At 46.2% G+C, this 19347-nt stretch overlaps 1 protein-coding gene across 4 annotated transcripts in view; it reads right to left on the bottom strand.

Moving 5' to 3' along the window:
- Positions 1 to 19347, bottom strand: part of NLGN3 (neuroligin 3) — a 1023628-nt gene that overhangs the window by 186035 nt on the left and 818246 nt on the right. For all 4 annotated transcript variants that reach the window (XM_069612391.1, XM_069612393.1, XM_069612394.1 and 1 more), the window contains one exon: positions 17476 to 17661. In XM_069612391.1, coding sequence (XP_069468492.1) covers positions 17476 to 17661 — 186 coding nt within the window. The remainder of the gene's footprint in view (positions 1 to 17475; positions 17662 to 19347) is intronic.

Raw genomic sequence — 19347 nt, 5'->3', positions numbered from 1 at the left:
CCCAGTGCTGTCCAGAAATCCTTAGTGTTTGAAAGCAATCCCCCAGTACTGTCTGGCAGTCTTTTAGTGTTTGCCAGAAATCGCCAGTACTCTCCAGCAGACCTTGAGTATTTGCCAGCAATCCCACAGTACTGTCCAACTATCCTTCAGTATTTGACAGCAATCCCCCAGTACTGTCTAGCAGTCCTTTAGTATGTCAGCAATCCCCCAGTACTGTCCAGCTGTCCTTGAGTATTTGCCAGCATTCCCCAGTACTGCCCAGCAGTCCTTTAGTATTTGCCAGCAATCCCCCAGTACTGTCCAGCAGTCCTTTAGTATTTTCCAGCAATCCCCCAGTAGTGTCCAGCAGACCTTTAGTGTTTGCCATCAATCCCCCAATACTGTCCGGTAGTCCTTTAGTATTTGTCAGCAGTGCCCCAGTAGTTTCCAGCAGTCCTTTAGTGTTTACCAGCAATCCCCCAGTACTGTCCAGCAGTCCTTTAGTGTTTTCCAGCAATCTCCCAGTACTGCCCAGCAGTCCTTTAGTGTTTGTCAGCAATCCCCCAGTACTGCTCAGCAGTCCTTGAGTATTTGCCAACAACCCCCCAGTACTGCACCAAGTACTAGCTAAGTACTGTTTGCTGCCTGCTGCCCCCCCCCCCGCTGCCAAAAAACTGGAATTGCTGCCGACGCCGCCGCCTCACAGCCTTGACTGGCCGGAGCAGCTTGGAGCCGCATCATTGACTTTTTCATTGGAGGACGTCCTTGCTGGTAACCAGCCTGTCTGACTTTGAGGTGATTGTGCAACTTCGTGCTGCCTGTCTGGAATCTTCTGAAGTTGTGTGCCTTTGAAGTTGTGTGCCACTGAAGTGTGTGGCCTGGCGTTTTGTGTTAGCACACCAACTTGGTATTCTGTGTGTCTAACATTTACTCTTTACTGCTTTGAAGGTGTTTCCTGTGCGAGGTGGCCCCACCCCCCCTGACGAGTGACGCCTTCCGTTTTCCTTCAAGTAAGCCCAGCCTGGCGCACCCGTGCCACGCACCAAGTACTAGCTAAGTACTGTTTGCTGTTCGCGGTGCGCGGCGTGGGGCGTCGCGCCCTAGGGTATTTTTCCCCTGGGTTTGCTAGTGTATATAGGAAGCTCAGTGGGTGAATCGGTCCCTGGCGCTGGGGGCGAAGTTATACTGTGCGTCGGATCGATCCATCGAGCACCCAGCTATTGCCCGAGGAGACTGCAGGCTGTATGTTTTTGATCCCTGGGCTGGTGGTGTTCCTGAGTAATTTCTGGTGTTTTGTCTTGGCAACCATCAAAGAGATAGGGCTTTGAGAAGTGAGGAGTGTTGAATTGGGTCTGGGTTCTATTGGGCGCATGAGTAGCGACCACTGTATACCCTGTCATGTCATTTGCGATGGGTAACTTTATCCTGTTTACCTTTAAACTATAACTTGCCACGACTTTGGTCACGGTATACGCTAGTCACGACATTTGCTATGGGAAACCGTACTCTGCTGGCCCTCAAAGTATAACTGGGCTTCAGTTGAGTCTGGTTGTTGTTCCGTACGATACACATATTCCAGTCTGTAGCAGTTTTTCCTGTTGGCTTGTGCCTTAGGTGTTAGACTATGAGCCGCGCATTGAGAAGCAACTCTAAGTCTGAAGTAATTCCGAAAGTCCAAAGGAAGTTGGGGAGGTCTAAATTATTGATTAGCCCCCCTCCTCTTTCACTGTCCCATAAAAAATCATTATTATCGATGCCAGCCTCGCCTGACGCGGAGGAGGCAGTTACAAACTAAGAAGAGGCTCTGGATGCCCCTAGAATGGAGGACTTAGTCCCGTGCCTGGAGCCCTTGAGTACAATCTCCCCTTCCGCTGTGATGCTTCCCACCTTTTCGGTGCAAGACGCCAATCAAAACGATGAGGCGGTGGCTTGGAGGCTGTGCACGTTCATGACATCAATTGCACGCCTAGGTTCGATCACAAGAGTTTTCCATATGTTTCGGATACTTCAATGTTAGCTCCGACAATTATGACCGAATTGGGAAAAAGGGTGCGGCTCTCATTGGGCCCCTCCTCTCCTGCCACTAGGTCTTTCCCTTTTCGAGAACAAGTCCATTTCCATCTTTTGGACGAACTAAGCTGCAAAAAATCGAGCACTCTTGACAGGGACCTGCCCTCCACTTCAGCGCGGGGAGAGGGAGGTGGCGTGCCCTCTCGTTACAACACCGCACATGGTGTTTACACAGACCCATCAGAGAACCTCTTGCCCCGAGCCTTTGATGACTTGAATATGGGCAACGATGAGGTCGGTTCCATTGTATTTGAAGAGGAGGCACGATCCTCCTCAACCCCAGAGGACCCACTGGTACCTTCTCAAATGAACCCTTGAACTTTCCTATCATCTCACGAATACTTAATCTCCTGGACAAGGGCCACAAGCTTACCCATTGTTCCCTGAGGGAAATGCAAGGCTCCTTAGCCTTTATGAAAGAAAAGATGGCCAAATTGGAAGGATTCATTTTCGCCGAGGAACAATCCAAAGCATTTTACTTTGCACAATTATAAAAAATAATGGCTAATGTTGTAGTGCCTACTCCATCTGGTTCCACCTCACCCTCAGTAAGGTCGCAAGGCTCTCAGACGGAGAAGGTGTATTTGAATGCCCATTTGCCACAAAGATCTTACTCGCAAGTGTTGCAAGGGGAACATATGGCGGGATCGCAACAGCCCGATGTTGAGGCTATAGATCTGCTGGAAGTAGCTAAACTCCAACATGATCGCCTCCTACAGGTTGAGCACATTTTGTTCAATCTTGCTGCGAAGTCTCGCCCCTTGGAAGATTGTGCCTATTTATGTGGAGGAATGGAGCTCGCCAAGAGGTCTGAGCCCACCCCCGATAGTCCCTCCGCTTTGACAGCTATCATCGACAGTCAGATCACCTTAGAACCTGTTGGTCCCGCAGCTCCAGGTGAGACAGTGGTGACTCAATCAGAACTCGAGAGAAAGTATTTCCCGTCTCGCAGGGCAAAGAAGTCATTTTTGAGAGCCCTAAAACGTCTAAACCTCGCGAAGGAATCTCAGAAGAAAGGGGCAAGGAAAGTGCCCAATGCCCCAGGCTCTCACTCTGGTAAAGCAGCCACTCCTGTTCTGAGCACCGTGAACAGCCAGGACGTTCAGGCCCTAGATCTTTGCAAATTGAACGAAGAAAGTAAAAAACATCTCCAGATCAACGCCATAAAATGTGGTAATGTGCAGGTGTCTGCCTCCAACCCCCCAAGGACTCCAGCTGCCAAGTCCCAACAGCAACTCCACTGCTTTTTTCCGAACATTGAAAGTAAAAAAGTGGTCATGCGGCCCATGGGCGAAATAATATCTGTAACCATCCCAAAAAGGGATATTGAGCTGCCGATCGCAGCACCAAACCTTGTGGACCAGCCCTCTGTTTTGGTAGGCATTGAACAGGCCACCAAGGAACGTCAAGATGAGGTCGCCACTGCCCTTAGCAGTGAGGACGGGCAGGCATTCTCGGTCTCGCCACAGCGTACGCCCCTTGAGGACGAGCTAGTATACGAGACCCACTTGGGTGAGCCTTTTGCAGAAAATCTGTCCCTTTCGGAAACCCCCAAGGACCTGAAGGTTATACTTGGCTGGGTTAGTAACCCGGACATAAATGGCCTTGCCAGGATTAACAGGTCCTTTTTGATGAATTCATTCTTTCAAATTCCTTCGTTAAGAAACTTATCATCAAAGGACCTAGACTGGGTAAAGCTTGCCGCTCACAACAACCATAGAGTATTGTCTAGAGTCCAATCCCAGATAATAACGAAATTGATCTTGGACTTCACCAATGACTTTGAATTACTGGGTCTCACTCCTTGTCTGTTTACGGACATGGAGGGTGCCTGGGCTTTTCTGGATTTTGTTATACCAGTTCCATCTGTGAGAACAGAGGGTCTTGTAGTGGCTCCCTTTGAGTCCCATGCTACCCAACTAACTCTGCAACTTGCCTCGCTTACGCAAGCACTAAGTGGTTTGTCATGGCTTGAACCACTGATTAAAGTGGCAGCATCTATTGAACTTCCTCCGCTGGAATCATAATATCAGGGGATTGCAATTGCATCTTGGAATTGCTGTGGTGTGACTAATCTTAAGACATGGCATCGCCAGCTAGATCCACAGCAAAGGATTGAGATTTTAATGCTACAAGAAACTATGATGCTAGAAGCTCTCGTGCTGGATGGGTATATTTGCTTAAGTGCCCCCGCACAGCGTTCCTGTTCTGGACGTCCATCTGGAGGTACCGCCATACTTATCACTAATGCCCTTAAGGTGGCCCCTCGTATTTTGGAAAAAACAGAATCATGTATTCTGGTGGAGTTAACCTTTGACGACTGTAAAATCCACACTCTATTCTTGTTGTCCATATATTGGAACCCGAGTGTTGCCGTATTGGACTCGACCCTAGTAGAGCTGAGTCGTATCCTGGGCCACGTAGCGCTTTACTGCCCCAACCATGAAATTATTATTGGGGGTGATTTAAACTCATATCTGGAACTGGAAGGCACTTATCGACCTTCCAACTACTCTCCCCCCTATGTACTTCAAGCTCTTGCGAGAGGCAAGCGATGGGCCAGTTTCTTCGAAGCGTGGGGCATTTTTCCTGTCCAACTCGCCCCTGAGTCCATCAAAACTTCCTGGAAACGCGGGACCTCATCATCTCGTATTGACTATGTGTTTGCATCAGTGGCATGTTCCAGTTTGCTCGACCCCATCACAATTTTGAGTGTAGTATTGAGTGACCATCGGATGTTGACCACGTATCTACACTTGAGGCTTGAAGGATGTGAAAATTTGGAATCTGCCGCTCTGATGGAAAGCGACAGCCATTCTTTTTCCGTTAGATGGAACCCTACTATTTGTCGTGAAATGGTGTTTTGTGTAAACCGGGATCTTGTCGTGTCTCATGACAAGCACTTAGCGCCGTGGCACAGGGAAAGAATCATCGAATTAAATCTGAAGATGATTCGCTCGCACTTGGTGCGTCTATCTAAAGAAGGCAATAAAAATAGGCGTCTAAAAGCTGCACACCCGTATTTGGCAGAGGTGGCCAAATTAAAAATCCAAAAAAATAGCGAGCTGCGGAACTCAAAAGGTACCTCTTTGAGTTTGGTAAACTTGAAAAAAGAAAAAAACTTCATTGTTGCTCGCTTCAAGTCAAAGCTGAAGTTCCTGCGATACGCTGCTTACAACCTTGCCAATCAACAAATGGTTGAACTGTTATGTATGAAAAACACGAGGGAGTAATGGTTTATACTACAAAACCCTCTGGGCAAGGTGGACAACCGTATGATGGCATCCATTTCGGGTACTGACTGGCGGTCCTTCTTCCTCAAGAAATATAATCTACTGGAAAAACATCGAAGGTCGGAGTCGCTGAAATTACAGATGGAACTCCCTTCTGTTTGTCCCTGGGAAATCAGGGACATTGTTTGGGCGATCTCATCCTTGAAGTTTTCTAAAGTGGCTGGGCCCGATGGGCTGCCCCCTTGTGTATACAAGGATGATCCCCAGTTTTAGGCCAATTATTTGCTTCCTTGGTATCAGTCAATATATCAATCTGGGAAAATTCCTCCCTCCTGGCTTTCAGCAATTGTAATCCCAATTCATAAACAGGGTGCCTTAAACGACCCGGCAAATTTTAGGTCAATAGCCCTAATTGACATCTCAGCAAAAAGGTTTGCACGGTTGATTCTGTGTGATCTGGAATCTTATGTTAACACCGCCAACATCCTTTCAAAAGTCCACGTCGGTTTTCGCAGAGCTATGGGCACGCAGCTTAATGCATCAATTCTTGCCCACCTCTTGTCAACATCACGCGCACAGAAAAACGGGCCGATTTACATGGCATCTTTAGATTTATCAGCTGCGTTTGATAGCATACTGCGAAATCGTCTCTGGCAGAAGATGCTGTCCTATGGCATCCTCTCTGAGCTGGTTGCGATTATAGCGGCGCTGCACCAAAACACTTCATATAGGGTGCCCATCAACTCGGAGGGTTGGATGTCCGATAGCATCCCAACAAGAATTGGTGTGAAGCAAGGCTGTAACTTGGCTGCAATACTTTTTAATCTGTATCTGGCCGATATAGAGCAGATATGGGAAGCAAACACATTTGCGGTAAACCTAGGCAAGTTACGTCTCCACTGGTTGGCATTTGCCAATGACGTCATTCTATTTGACAAGGTCCCCTTTGGGCTACAGAACAAACTTAACATCTTTTATGAATATTGTACCCAGAACAACTTAACTATCAACTCAGACAAATCTCACATATTCGTTTTTTCACCTAAGAAGAAACATTTGAGATTCAAGGTTGTTGTCAATTCCCATCCAATTATGATGAGGGAAGAGATCACTTATCTGGGGTACCATATGTCAAATGGCATGTCTGTCGGCAAGTGGCGTTTCGTGTTGGAGACTAAGTTAGACCAGATATCTGCACAAATGAGTATTATTTCTTCAAGGTATTGTAGATATTCGCTATTGCCTCTACTTCACTATTATACCGAAAGTAGAGCCTATTTTACTTTATTCTTTGGATGCTTGCTTAGTAAACCTGGGCCCTCTACTAAATCTCCTCCAAGGTAAGATTTGGAAAAGGGTATTAGGCCTTGCAGCCTACTTGCCTAATTCAATTCTTATACAAAAACTGGGATTATATCCTCTAGCAGACAAACACGATTGGCGTATGTTAAATTCTTTTAACAAAATGATCTCGCCCCCAGTTAACTCCTTGTATGATGACTTTAGCCTAATGCTAATTGAAGAATATCCAGCCTCTATTTGGGAATTTAAGTTACATATGCTGACGATTTTAAAATCCATGAATATGACGCAACAGGACTTCATTGACTCTCCACGAAAAGTCAAAACTCGATTTTTTAGGAATGCATGGGCACGGAATGCAGATCTAATTTCAGGTTATTCATCATTTCACACCTATACCAAATTCAGGCAGGCTGTCTTGCCCCGTTTGCCCTACCTTATGTGTTTTCCTGACCATCACGCAAGACGGACATACATGAGATTTCGGATGGATCTCATCCACACGGGTTCTCGCATTGGCAATTGGACAGGATACAAAGAGCTGTGGCAGTGGGACTGTTGTCGGTTTTGCTCCAGGGTTGGGCAATGTGAAACCTTGCTCCACTTGTTTATGTATTGTACCCATTTCGAGCTTGACAGGCTCTGTTGCTTGGGACCCTTTTTTGGTTCAAATTCGAATAATGAACGCCAGCTGGTTTGGTTGCGTTGCATGTGGGGCCAGTCCAATTCTATCATACTTGCAACAGTGAGACTTGTGAACATGATTGAGAAAGTTCTTTTGCCTCTTAACAAATCAATGTATATGAGGAAGTTCACAGACGCCCCACCGGTACATACATAGAATTTACTCATTTACATCATTAAATGTACCTTAATGTGCACCAACGAGAGCTACTATCAGAAAAGGCGAAGTAACCTGTACATGTCTGTTGACGCCAATGTTGCACATGCATGCAACATGTTGTAATGCAGATAGATTTTTTTTGGAATTGACACCCTTGTATGATTTTATTGTCTTAGGTGTTTGTCGCATTTTAATCTCAAATTTGTCAATTACAAGCTTTGACGGATTGATTTACAACTTGTATTTTAAACTACTGCCCTTGCGACCTGTATAAAAACAGCATATTGTGACTTTTATATTGTATTGTGAAATGACATTTATAAACTATGTTATGTATTCAGTGATACATTTTTGTAAAAGGTGTAAAATTAATTTTTGCTACCAAAAACAAATAAAAAATAAAAATATATAAATACTGTCCAGTAGTCATTTAGTCTTTTCCATCAATCCACCAGTACTGTCCAGCAGTCCTTTAGAGTTTTCTATGAATCCAACAGTACTGTCAAGCAGTCCTTTAGTATTTGACATCTATCTCAAAGTACTGTCCAGCAGTAATTTAGTGTTTGCTGTCAATCCCCCTGCTACTGTCCACCAGTCCTTTCGTATTTATCAGCAATCCCTTAGTACTGTCCTGCAGTCCTTGAGTGTTTGCCATCAATCTGCCAGTGCTCTCCAGCAGTCGTTGGGTATTTGCCAGCAATCCCCCAGTACTGTCCAGCAATCCTTTAATGTTTACCAGCACTCCCCAGTACTGTCCAGCAGTCCTTTAGTATTTGCCAGCAATCCCCCCCAGTACTTTCCAGCCGTCCTTGAGTGTTTGCTATTACTCCCTAAGTACTGTCCATCAGCCAAGAAGTATTTGCCAGAAATCCACTGGTACTGTCCAGCAGTCCTATAGTATTTTCCAGCAATCCACCAGTACTATCCAGCAGTCCTTTATTGTTTGCCAGCAATCCCCCAACACTGTCCATCAGTGCTTGAGTATTTGCCAGCAATCCATCAGTACTGTTCAGTAGCCCTTTAGTGTTTGCCAGAAACCCCCAGTACTGTCCAGCAGTCCTTGAGTATTTGCCAGCAATCCCTCAGTACTGTCCAGCCATCCTTGGGTATTTGCCAGCAATCCCCAGTACTGTCCAGCAGTCCTTAAGTATTTCAGTATTTCTCCAGTACTGTCCAGCAGTCCTTTAGTGTTTGCCAGCAATACCCAGTACTGTCCAGCTGTTCTTTTGTATTTCAGTAGTCCCCCAGCAGTATTTGCCAGCAATCCCCCAGTACTGTCCAGCAGTCATTTAGCGTTTGCCAGCAATGCCCCAGTGTTGTCCCAGATGTCCTTGAGTATTTTCCAGCAATTCCCCAGTAGTGTCCAGCAGTCCTTGAGTATTTGCCAGCAATACCCCAGTACTGTCCAGCAGTCCTTGAGTATTTGACAGCACCCCCAATACTGTCCAGCAGTCATTTCGTGTTTGCCAGCACTCCCCCTGTGTTGTCCCAGACGTCCTTGTGTATTTGCCAGCAACCCCCAGTGCCAGTACTATCCCGCAGTTCTTGAGTATTTGCCAGCAATCCCCCAGTACTGTCCAGCAGTCCTTGAGTATTTGCCAGCCCCCCCAGTACTGTCCAGCAGTCATTTAGTGTTTGCCAGCAATGCCCCAGTGTTGTCCCAGATGTCCTTGAGTATTTGTCAGCAATTCACCAGTACTGTCCAACAGTCCTTGAGTATTTGCCAGAAATACCCCAGTACTGTCCAGCAGTCCTTGAGTATTTGCTAGCACCCCCAATACTGCCCAGCATTCATTTAGTGTTTGCCAGCAATCCTCCAGTGTTGTCCCAGACGTCCTTGACTATTTGCAAGCAATCCCCCAGTACTGTCCAGCGGTCCTTGAGCATGTGTCAGCAAACCCCAGTACTGCACAGCGGTCCTTGAGAATTTGTCAGCAATCCCAAGTACTGTCCAGCAGTCTTTGGGCATTTGCCAGCAACCCCCAGTACTGTCCAGCAGTCATTTAGTGTTTGCCAGCAATCCCACAGTGTTGTCCCAGACGTCCTTGACTATTTGCAAGCAACCCCCCCCAGTACTGTCCAGCTGTCCTTGAACATGTGTCCGCAAACCCCAGTACTGTACAGTGGTCCTTGAGAATTTGTCAGCAATCCCCAGTACTGTCCAGCAGTCCTTTAGTGTTTGCCAGCAATCCCCCAGTGCTGCCCAGTAGTCTTTGAGTATTTGCCATCACCCCCCAGTACTGTCCAGCAGTCATTTAGTGTTTGCCAGCAATCCCTTATGTTGTCCCGGACATCCTTGAGTATTTGCCAGCAACCCCCAGTAGTGTCCAGCAGTCCTTGAGTATTTCCCCGAAATCGCTCAATACTTTCCAGCAGTCATTTAGTATTTGGCAGCAATCCCCAGTACTGTCCAGTCATTCGTTAGTATTTCAGTAATCCCCCAGTACTGTCCAGCGGTCCTTGTGTATTTGTCAGCAATCCCCCAGTGCTGTCCAGCGGTCCTTGTGTATTTGTCAGCAATCCCCCAGTGCTGTCCAGCGGTCCTTGTGTATTTGTCAGCAATCCCCCAGTGCTGTCCAGCGGTCCTTGTGTATTTGTCAGCAATCCCCCAGTGCTGTCTAGCGGTCCTTGTGTATTTGTCAGCAATCCCCCAGTGCTGTCTAGCCGTCAGATTTGCATATGGCCTTCTGTGATGGCTTTGCAGGATGAAGAACGATGCTCTTGAAGGGTGGACAGAGCAATGTCAGAGTTTGAGATTGATTTGAAACATTTCAGCCATCACCACTTTTGTTTCTCCAAAATCACTTTGCGTGGGACGGGTACGCCGAGATGTGGTTTGGAAGGCTGCTGGTCCTGGACACCCAAGCTTCTCCTCACTGATGAGGACCAATGAGGGGGACGCATGCCTGGGGTTCTCAGAGCAAAGCCAACGGGTTAAGATTAACTTGAAATCTTCCAGCCATCACCTCTTTCTTTTGTCATTGTTACTTCAGAGCCATTTTTAAACCAACAAGACAGCAAATCCTTCTTTCAAACTGCAAATAGTGCATGAAAACACTCGTCCAATCTAACATCTCCTGGAGAAAATCCAGATCTGGCACCTCTGATACTGGGCCAAGTCTCTGCGGCAGTTCCCCTGTATGTTTGCACCATTTCTATAGGGGGCAGCCCGAATGCCACCCTTCTATACCCGCCACCCCTTCTCCAACCCAACTGCCCGCGCCTTGCATACAAAATACTGCAAATACCAAATGCTGTGCAACGGCCGTGCGAGCCCCCATCGACCCCCTTCACACCATCCTCAGACTTCTCAAAGCCACGTCATGGGGTGACAATCGGCTGCTGTCCTTCTACCAGAACATCTCTCCCACCAGATACTCTCCCCCTCACTCTAAGGGAAACCCTCCCACGAAGCCCAAACTGGACCCAGGTGCCCTGGCTATGTGTGGTCCCATCACCCACTCCCCTTCCTCGGCAACGCCCTATAAAATCCAGTGGCTGTGGAGCCCAATACATCACCAATTACCCCAATGGGGGTGGCCTGGCCTCTTCCTCTGGGCCGGACTTTTTGAGGGGCTCTGGTGGGGTGGGTCGGATGGTGCCATGTGTTAATATCCCCGCAATAATATTGCCATACAAAAAAATTGCCATATGTTTGCAGTGATATTAAGACATGAACTTGCAGGGGACAACACCCCCACAACCCCCATAATTCTTTTAATAGAGTGGGGCACACCCCGGCAACCCCATGTCCCAATAACCCCACAAATTATCCCCACTAATTATATCACCTATGGCCTTATCCCACGATATTATTAGTGGGTATAATATTACCTGACACCGGGCAGATGACATGACAGCCACCGTGGAGAGGAACTGACCACTCTCCTCTCGGGTAATATGCGATTCACCGAAACTGACCACTCTCCTCTCGGGTAATATGCGATTCACCGTGGAGAGGAAACTGACCACTCTCCTCTCGGGTAATATGCGATTCACTGTGGAGAGGAAACTGACCACTCTCCTCTCGGGTAATATGCGATTCACCGTGGAGAGGAAACTGACCACTCTCCTCTCGGGTAATATGCGATTCAGCCAACACTGTCCCTCTGTCCACAGCACCTGCTCTCTGCATGCCAGTACCTGAGCTAAACGCTGCCTGGGCATCTACTGTCCTGGTGTCCCAGGATACATTTTGTAATCATTTTATGCAACAAACCAACCCAACCCAACCCAACCCAACCCCCCCCCCCCCCCACAACCCAGCCCTCACCCAGTGCACATGTTGTGCTACTTCCATATGCTTTTTTACTGCACCAAATCACCACTGTAGTAGTTTCAGAGCTCCTAGTCCTGTCCTAGAATGTGGTGTTTTGTGCCCAGTCCAAAGAATTCAGAACTTAGCCTGCAGGAGGAAAACATAATGGGCAAGGGGATGATAAGAGGATGAGCACGTGGGAACGATATTACCAACAGAGAGGGAGAGAGGAGAGGAAGAGGAGTGTGTGGTAACAGGGCTGCGTGGCAGTCCAAATAGATGGGACATGGTTTTGGGGGAGGGAACGACAGGCAGTATGACACAAAGTACATCCAACGCAACTTTCTTTCTAACATAGAGGATTTAGTTGCTAATTAAAAAGGCAAAAGGAATATTAAAAATAAATAGGATGCATGATTTAGTGTAATTTTCATGAGCACCCATAAGCAATAAGATAGCTCAGTGGGTTGTGCTCCCGGTGCAAACAGCAGACATTTGGGTTTAAAGTGCAAGTCACATGTTCGAATGCCAGCACAACGGACTCAGCCTTTCATCATTCTGGGGCTGATACTGGGAATAGCCTTATACTGATAACACAAACACGTCCTATGTTAATGCCCGCCCCTAAAATGCTCGCTATGCACCGGTTTTATTGCTACACTGTGCCCGGGGGCACCTGTGGGGTGGAGGTGAGACTAAGGCCACCCGTTCTGTTCTACTTCTCAAAGGACGTGCGTAAAGCTCTTTTTATCCGCACGGCCGGTTTCTGATGTTCGCGAAGAGCAAATTACATTATGCGTTTGGGTAAATTGCAGGCTTTTATCAGTAAACGACCCTCTGGGAGCTTTTCAGTCTCCTCACGTTTTTCAAATGTACAAGTGACTCAGTGTGTCTTAATTATACAGAGTCCACTAACGAGGAGTCGGCCAAGGACTTGGGTATTGCATTGAGTGAGGGAGCGCCTCCCTTTACATTCATGGAGGGTCAGGGCACGGGTAAGAGAAGAGAGGTGGGGTTCACTGCCGCCCAACTGAGGTGCGGCCGAGCACCCACCTACCATCATTATACCTTCACTAAGAACACAACATTGGGCTGCACTATAAGTTTCATGGTAAACTCACTGTAATACCGCCCAATGCAATTACCGTTACTGCCACTTGGTCCTGCGCATTTACCACAGGATTGCAAGTGGTGGTAGGCAGTGTAAGTCCCCATTTTATGGAGTCCATAGGGTTCCATGGGGCTTTCAGCGGATTTACCTCCGGCTGTCATTCCGCCAGCGATAATTCCGTCGCTTTTTACATTTTTTGCCAGTATGATGGAGGAATTACCACCAAAGTTGTAGCCTGGCAGCACGGTAATACGGTGACAATGCAGTGCAGTTACCAGTGCATTACCGCCATTGTTTCCCTGCACCACCATACATGTAACGAGGACCATTGCGCCGAAACACGCAACATTAAACACTAAACACTAGCAGCAGAGGTGTCTACGTCACCAACATCACAGGATTAGAGGAAGTGACATCACACAGGCTTAGGCCGGCCTGACGACATCCAAAGAGGTGACTTCTCAAGACTGCTACACAGCAGCTGCAGTCCTAACTGCAGGACATCACACATGGCCCAGATGGAATCACAATAAATAGATACAAACAATCCTGCAATCAGCCTTAAACTAATTAAAAAGTTCCAATCTTAAGAATGTTGGCTATAAGGCGACTGATGGGGCCACTCATATAATGCCCCGACAGCAGTGTCCATGGCACCGGACGTCCGGCCATTCGACCCCCCCTTGTTCTTGTGGAATCGGATTGGTGCACACATGTCTGCTAGCATGGGGCTGCGGGGACATCACAGGTGAACTCTGAGCTTCCCAGGTGCACAGAGGGTGCACAGAGGGTGTAAGAGACAGAGGAAGCTTGCACCGAGACACTGACGGTCCAATTACGAGGCTAGTATATTAACGGGTGTGGTACTTTACACACCTCACATTCTTAAAACAGCACCTAATTAGAAGTTAGGTGGGATCACAAGGAACATTTACGACGTGGGTTACATGGTACAGTATATGTAGCCCCTGGAATCACAACTATTAGACTATAATTTGGTCTATTATCATTAAAAGCTGTTGTTTTACAACAGAGTCGTCTCCTCTCCTTGAACGCTATTTGCCATCCTGAGAGCCATATGCTTCAAATTATAGGAGCCAATGTCATCACCCCGAAAAAGATCAATCGATGTAACATCCATGACAGTGCATGTAGAGAACTACATACATGTAGAGAACTACATACAGGTTTAAACTGGTCAGGATCAATCAATGTAACATCTATGACATTGCATGTAGAGAACTACATACAGGTTTAAACTGGTCGAGATCAATCGATGTAACATCTATGACATTGCATGTAGAGAACTACATACAGGTTTAAACTGGTCGAGATCAATCGATGTAACATCTATGACATTGCATGTAGAGAACTACATACAGGTTTAAACTGGTCGAGATCAATCGATGTAACATCTATGACATTGCATGTAGAGAACTACATACAGGTTTAAACAGGTCGAGATCAATCGATGTAACATCTATGACATTGCATGTAGAGAACTACATACAGGTTTAAACAGGTCAGGATCAATCGATGTAACATCTATGACATTGCATGTAGAGAACTACATACAGGTTTAAACAGGTCAGGATCAATCGATGTAACATCTATGACAATGCATGTAGAGAACTACATACAGGTTTAAACTGGTCAGGATCAATCGATGTAACATCTATGACATTGCATGTAGAGAACTACATACAGGTAGAGAACTACATACAGGTTTAAACAGGTCGAGATCAATCGATGTAACATCTATGACATTGCATGTAGAGAACTACATACAGGTTTAAACTGGTCAGGATCAATCGATGTAACATCTATGACATTGCATGTAGAGAACTACATACAGGTTTAAACTGGTCAGGATCAATCGATGTAACATCTATGACATTGCATGTAGAGAACTACATACAGGTTTAAACTGGTCAGGATCAATCGATGTAACATCTATGACATTGCATGTAGAGAACTACATACAGGTAGAGAACTACATACAGGTTTAAACTGGTCAGGATCAATCGATGTAACATCTATGACATTGCATGTAGAGAACTACATACAGGTTTAAACAGGTCAGGATCAATCGATGTAACATCTATGACATTGCATGTAGAGAACTACATACAGGTTTAAACTGGTCAGGATCAATCGATGTAACATCTATGACATTGCATTTAGAGAACTACATACAGGTAGAGAACTACATACAGGTTTAAACTGGTCAGGATCAATCGATGTAACATCCATGACAGTGCATGTAGAGAACTACATACAGGTTTAAACTGGTCAAGATCAATCGATGTAACATCTATGACATTGCATGTAGAGAACTACATACAGGTTTAAACTGGTCAAGATCAATCGATGTAACATCTATGACATTGCATGTAGAGAACTATATACAGGTTTAAACTGGTCAAGATCAATCGATGTAACATCTATGACATTGCATGTAGAGAACTACATACAGGTTTAAACTGGTCAAGATCAATCGATGTAACATCTATGACATTGCATGTAGAGAACTATATACAGGTTTAAACTGGTCAAGATCAATCGATGTAACATCTATGACAATGCATGTAGAGAACTACATACAGGATTAAACTGGTGAGGATCAATCGATGTAACATCTATGACATTGCATGTAGAGAACTACATACAGGTTTAAACTGGTCAAGATCAATCAATGTAACATCTATGACATTGCATGTAGAGAACGACATACATGTGTAAACTGGTCAAGATCAATCGATGTAACATCTATGACAATGCATGTAGAGAGCTATATACAGGTTTAAACTGGTCAGGATCAATCGATGTAACATCTATGACAATGCATGTAGAGAGCTATATACAGGTTTAAACTGGGCAGGATCAATCGATGTAACATCTATGACAACGCATGTTTAAACTGGTCAGTAGATCGAGCTTGTTGTGGGCAGTATAAATCTGTCAAATTTGCTTCTTTTTAAAAGCTGGTGAAAAAAGACTAGGAAAATGATTTCATTTATATGAGCGACCTGCATAATTATAAGCAATTACAGGGAATAGTATACACTTATTTCCGCCCACAAGTATATTTGCTACGCTGCCCTGATCCATTGGTACAAATATTTCGCTTATTAATGTGAACAAACCAATTGCCAGTTAGGCCAATACATGGCGCCCAATGGAAATTGCCCAAAACCCACTGCTACTGTCGCATTTGCATGATGTTAGAAACTCCTGAAACAGTAAGACATGTGTTGACTGGGTGTCCTGTATTGTCAACATTGTATATATCAACCTATGGGTGATACGTGCACCGTTACACCACTATTCAAACAGAGTACTTTTGGCACTACTGTCTAAATACTGTCTAAATACGCCCTCCAAGTCTATGCACATTTCACTTTCTAGTATTTGGCTTAAAGTTGTGTCGGCTTTCGAAATACGTGAATGAGAACGCATGCTACTTAGAATGATATGATAGAGGCTCTTAGCAGAAGTAGAAGAAGATTGGAATGATTGTAATAAGTGTGTATTTATTGGTACAATTAACTGTTTATTATGATCAAGGAGTGAGATGTGTAAGAATGTAAGGTGCCGTTGGTTTAGATAATAAGAGCCAATGATAGTAGTGTGAGATTTAGAGTGATCATTGTTTGTATGTTAGTATGTTATATGTGGATTGTTAATAATTTATGCCAAATTGAACTGAATTGATTGAAATGAATGAAGTTGTATATCTATTTGATATGTCATTGTATGTAAAAGACATTTGTAAAAGTTGTAGAAGTTATTTGAACTAAAAACAACTATAACAATTAAATAAATAGATGGAATCACAACTTATAAATAGGAAGTAGTTTGAATGTAAGAGGTTCTTTAAATGCTACATGCCTCCATTGCAGCTATACTTATAATGAAACCTTGCGTGTTACATGTTAATACTAAAGCTAAACAGTGTTAGCAGCAAACGTTAACATTAAACACTAGTGCTAACATTTAGACAATACTTACCTGGCCGGTGGTTGTACCAACTGTTTCTCCCCACAGCCGGAATTAATGGCCCAGATCCGTAAGGGCCATTAGCATGCAGCGGTGCCATTGCCAGCCAGTATGGACAGCTGCCCAGTTAGTATGCACAAATGGCACGCTGGGTCTGGGTTACTAAAGGTGCAAAAAAAGCTACAGAAAACATGTTGGCACCATTTGTAACCCAGACGAAGAGTACACAAAAAGTTGACCACCATATGAATGAAAAGAAAACCAGTGCACACAAGCGAGGCCATTTGCATCTTTCGAAGGCCAGGTCAGAGGCAAGAGGAAGTCCGGCGGGAATAAGCAGGCAAGTGAAACCATGCATCGGCAAGTAGGTGAACTGGAAGCGTGTGGGAGGTGTGCCACCTGCCCAGGCATTACATGTAGCTACTATCTATACCAGCAAAGAGCTCCCGCATTCTGAACTTCCCGATTGGCCGAGACAGCACGTGAGCACTAATAAACAATAATGCTAGTTCCTAAACACACTCACTAGCACGAAGCACAGTGCATGGTGGATTGCTTCTGAGTTGGCAATAGGAGCAGGCTTTGCAGGCAACAGTACAGAGAGACAGCGCCAATCACACTTGCAGGCTCTGTGGGCACAGGGCATGAAAGGTGACATGGCAGGCCCCTGACAGCCTACCTTCGGAGTGGTGGGACAGGGTGAGCAGGCTGACACAGGAGGCGCCGATGCCGGAGCCGAAGACGGTGATGCGCATTGGGTCTCCTCCGAAGAAGGCAATGTTCTCGCTAATCCACCGCAGCGCCTGAATCTGGTCCAGCAGCCCGTAGTTACCCTTAGCTGCCTGGTCCCCTGTGCTGAGGAACCCTGAAAACAAACAGAGACAGAAGATCAGAAACCCTGGGAGCAAGCAGCTCATCGTGCAGTCAACCAACCACATCCCTGTCCATCAGTCCATCCACTCTTTCGTGGGGGGACTGGGAGGCCAGCGGCCCTGGCATGCAGTGCCAGCCACAGTGGCCATCCAGTGACTCTGGAATGTGCGACATTGCAGCCTAGTAATGTCTCGCACCAACTCAGAATCTACCCAACCAGACAGAGAGACCAAGAGGAGGCCTATTCACCCCACCTCCCGCACCCCCCCCCCCCCACGCAGTCTCCCAATGCGGAGGTACCACCTCAACCTTAGGCAGTGTCAGTAGCCCAACTGATATTAATGCGGTGGCATGCCTGGCAAGTGCCATTTGCCTGTAAACACAACTTTTTGATAAAAACCTTACAATTCTGTGGGCTCTTACATTTTAATACCTTTAAGTGGCTCTGGGCCCTAAAGGGTGGGTGCCTTTGGAAGCTGACTGCTCCTCTTGTCATGCTGAGCTCTGTCCAGCAGCACCTCTGCTGGCTCACTGTGGACTTTCTACCCTCCTGCACATCTACCCTGCTGTGCCCCTACCTTGCACTGCCCTGCTCTACCCCAGTCCTTCTACCTCCTTTCATGACCACTATCACTGTCGCTGAGCGGCCTTCCACAATATCATGCTTTATCCCAGCTGTCCCTTTACAGGATGGGACCAGCCATACGCAAATGAATACTAGTTCTGCCCCCAAAAGGCTTGGTCCAGTGCAAACTGCTAGGCCACGGGGGAAAACACACAACCTTGGCTATTTTTCGACCTTGTGATGTCGAGGTTTGAGGCTGGAACACACACACATTGGAGACAGGACGCTGTTTTGCATAAGATGGAATGGGCGACTGAGCAGAGCAATGCCAGTGGTTATGACTAAGTCAAAGGCTCCCATCCATCCGTTTTCGGGTTTAGGATGTCACCCTAAGCTAGAGAGTGGATGCACAGACATGGGTGTCTTCATTCATACGCCGAGAGAATCAATATGCTCTTTAGTGATTGGTCCAACAAGGCTGTCTGGGATTGGTATGATCCCAAGCACAGGACAGGTGGCCTACCAGTTCAGGCTGCACTGATCCCATTAGTGTCAGGACCGAGACTGGTTTACAAATGACTGATTGTCTTCTAAATTGGCACATGCAGGACATGGCACAGTTCTGTGCAAAGCAATCCAAGTGGTTACATTATTGAGTTCATACAGGTACAGCTGCCATTTGCATGGTCCTCTTGGCGCTATGGATGTGTAGGAACAGTGGCTGGAGCCTGGTTTGGAGCGAGGGAAACATGCTGGTAGACATCACTGCTGATTGGATGCATGTAGATTAGAAGGAACATGCTGGGTGGGTTTCCGCGGCACTCGAGGAGGGTATACCCAGCGGGGAGCTTCACGTGTCCCGACCGCAAAGGTGGGTGATCTAGGGCGGAGTACTGATGGCGCTGCTAGTACTGGCGAGTAGTGGGGAGTACTGGCACACGCCGATGTACATCAGCCGTGTGTGAGTGACTTAGTAGCAGGTTGAATGGGTTAGCAAAGGGGCAGCCCTAAAATAGTACAGGGCATAACTTGGAAAATGCCAAACAGCCCCCCTCATGGAATACATAGTACAAAGGACCCCCATAGGAAGAGATGTGTTTTATCACAATGCAT

This window comes from Ambystoma mexicanum, chromosome 5p (assembly GCF_040938575.1).
Source record: "Ambystoma mexicanum isolate Mex_15411 chromosome 5p, UKY_AmexF1_1, whole genome shotgun sequence".
Classification (NCBI taxonomy): Eukaryota; Metazoa; Chordata; class Amphibia; order Caudata; family Ambystomatidae; genus Ambystoma; species Ambystoma mexicanum.
Note: the sequence above shows the minus strand (reverse complement) of the source record. Positions and strands in the feature narration are given on the sequence as shown.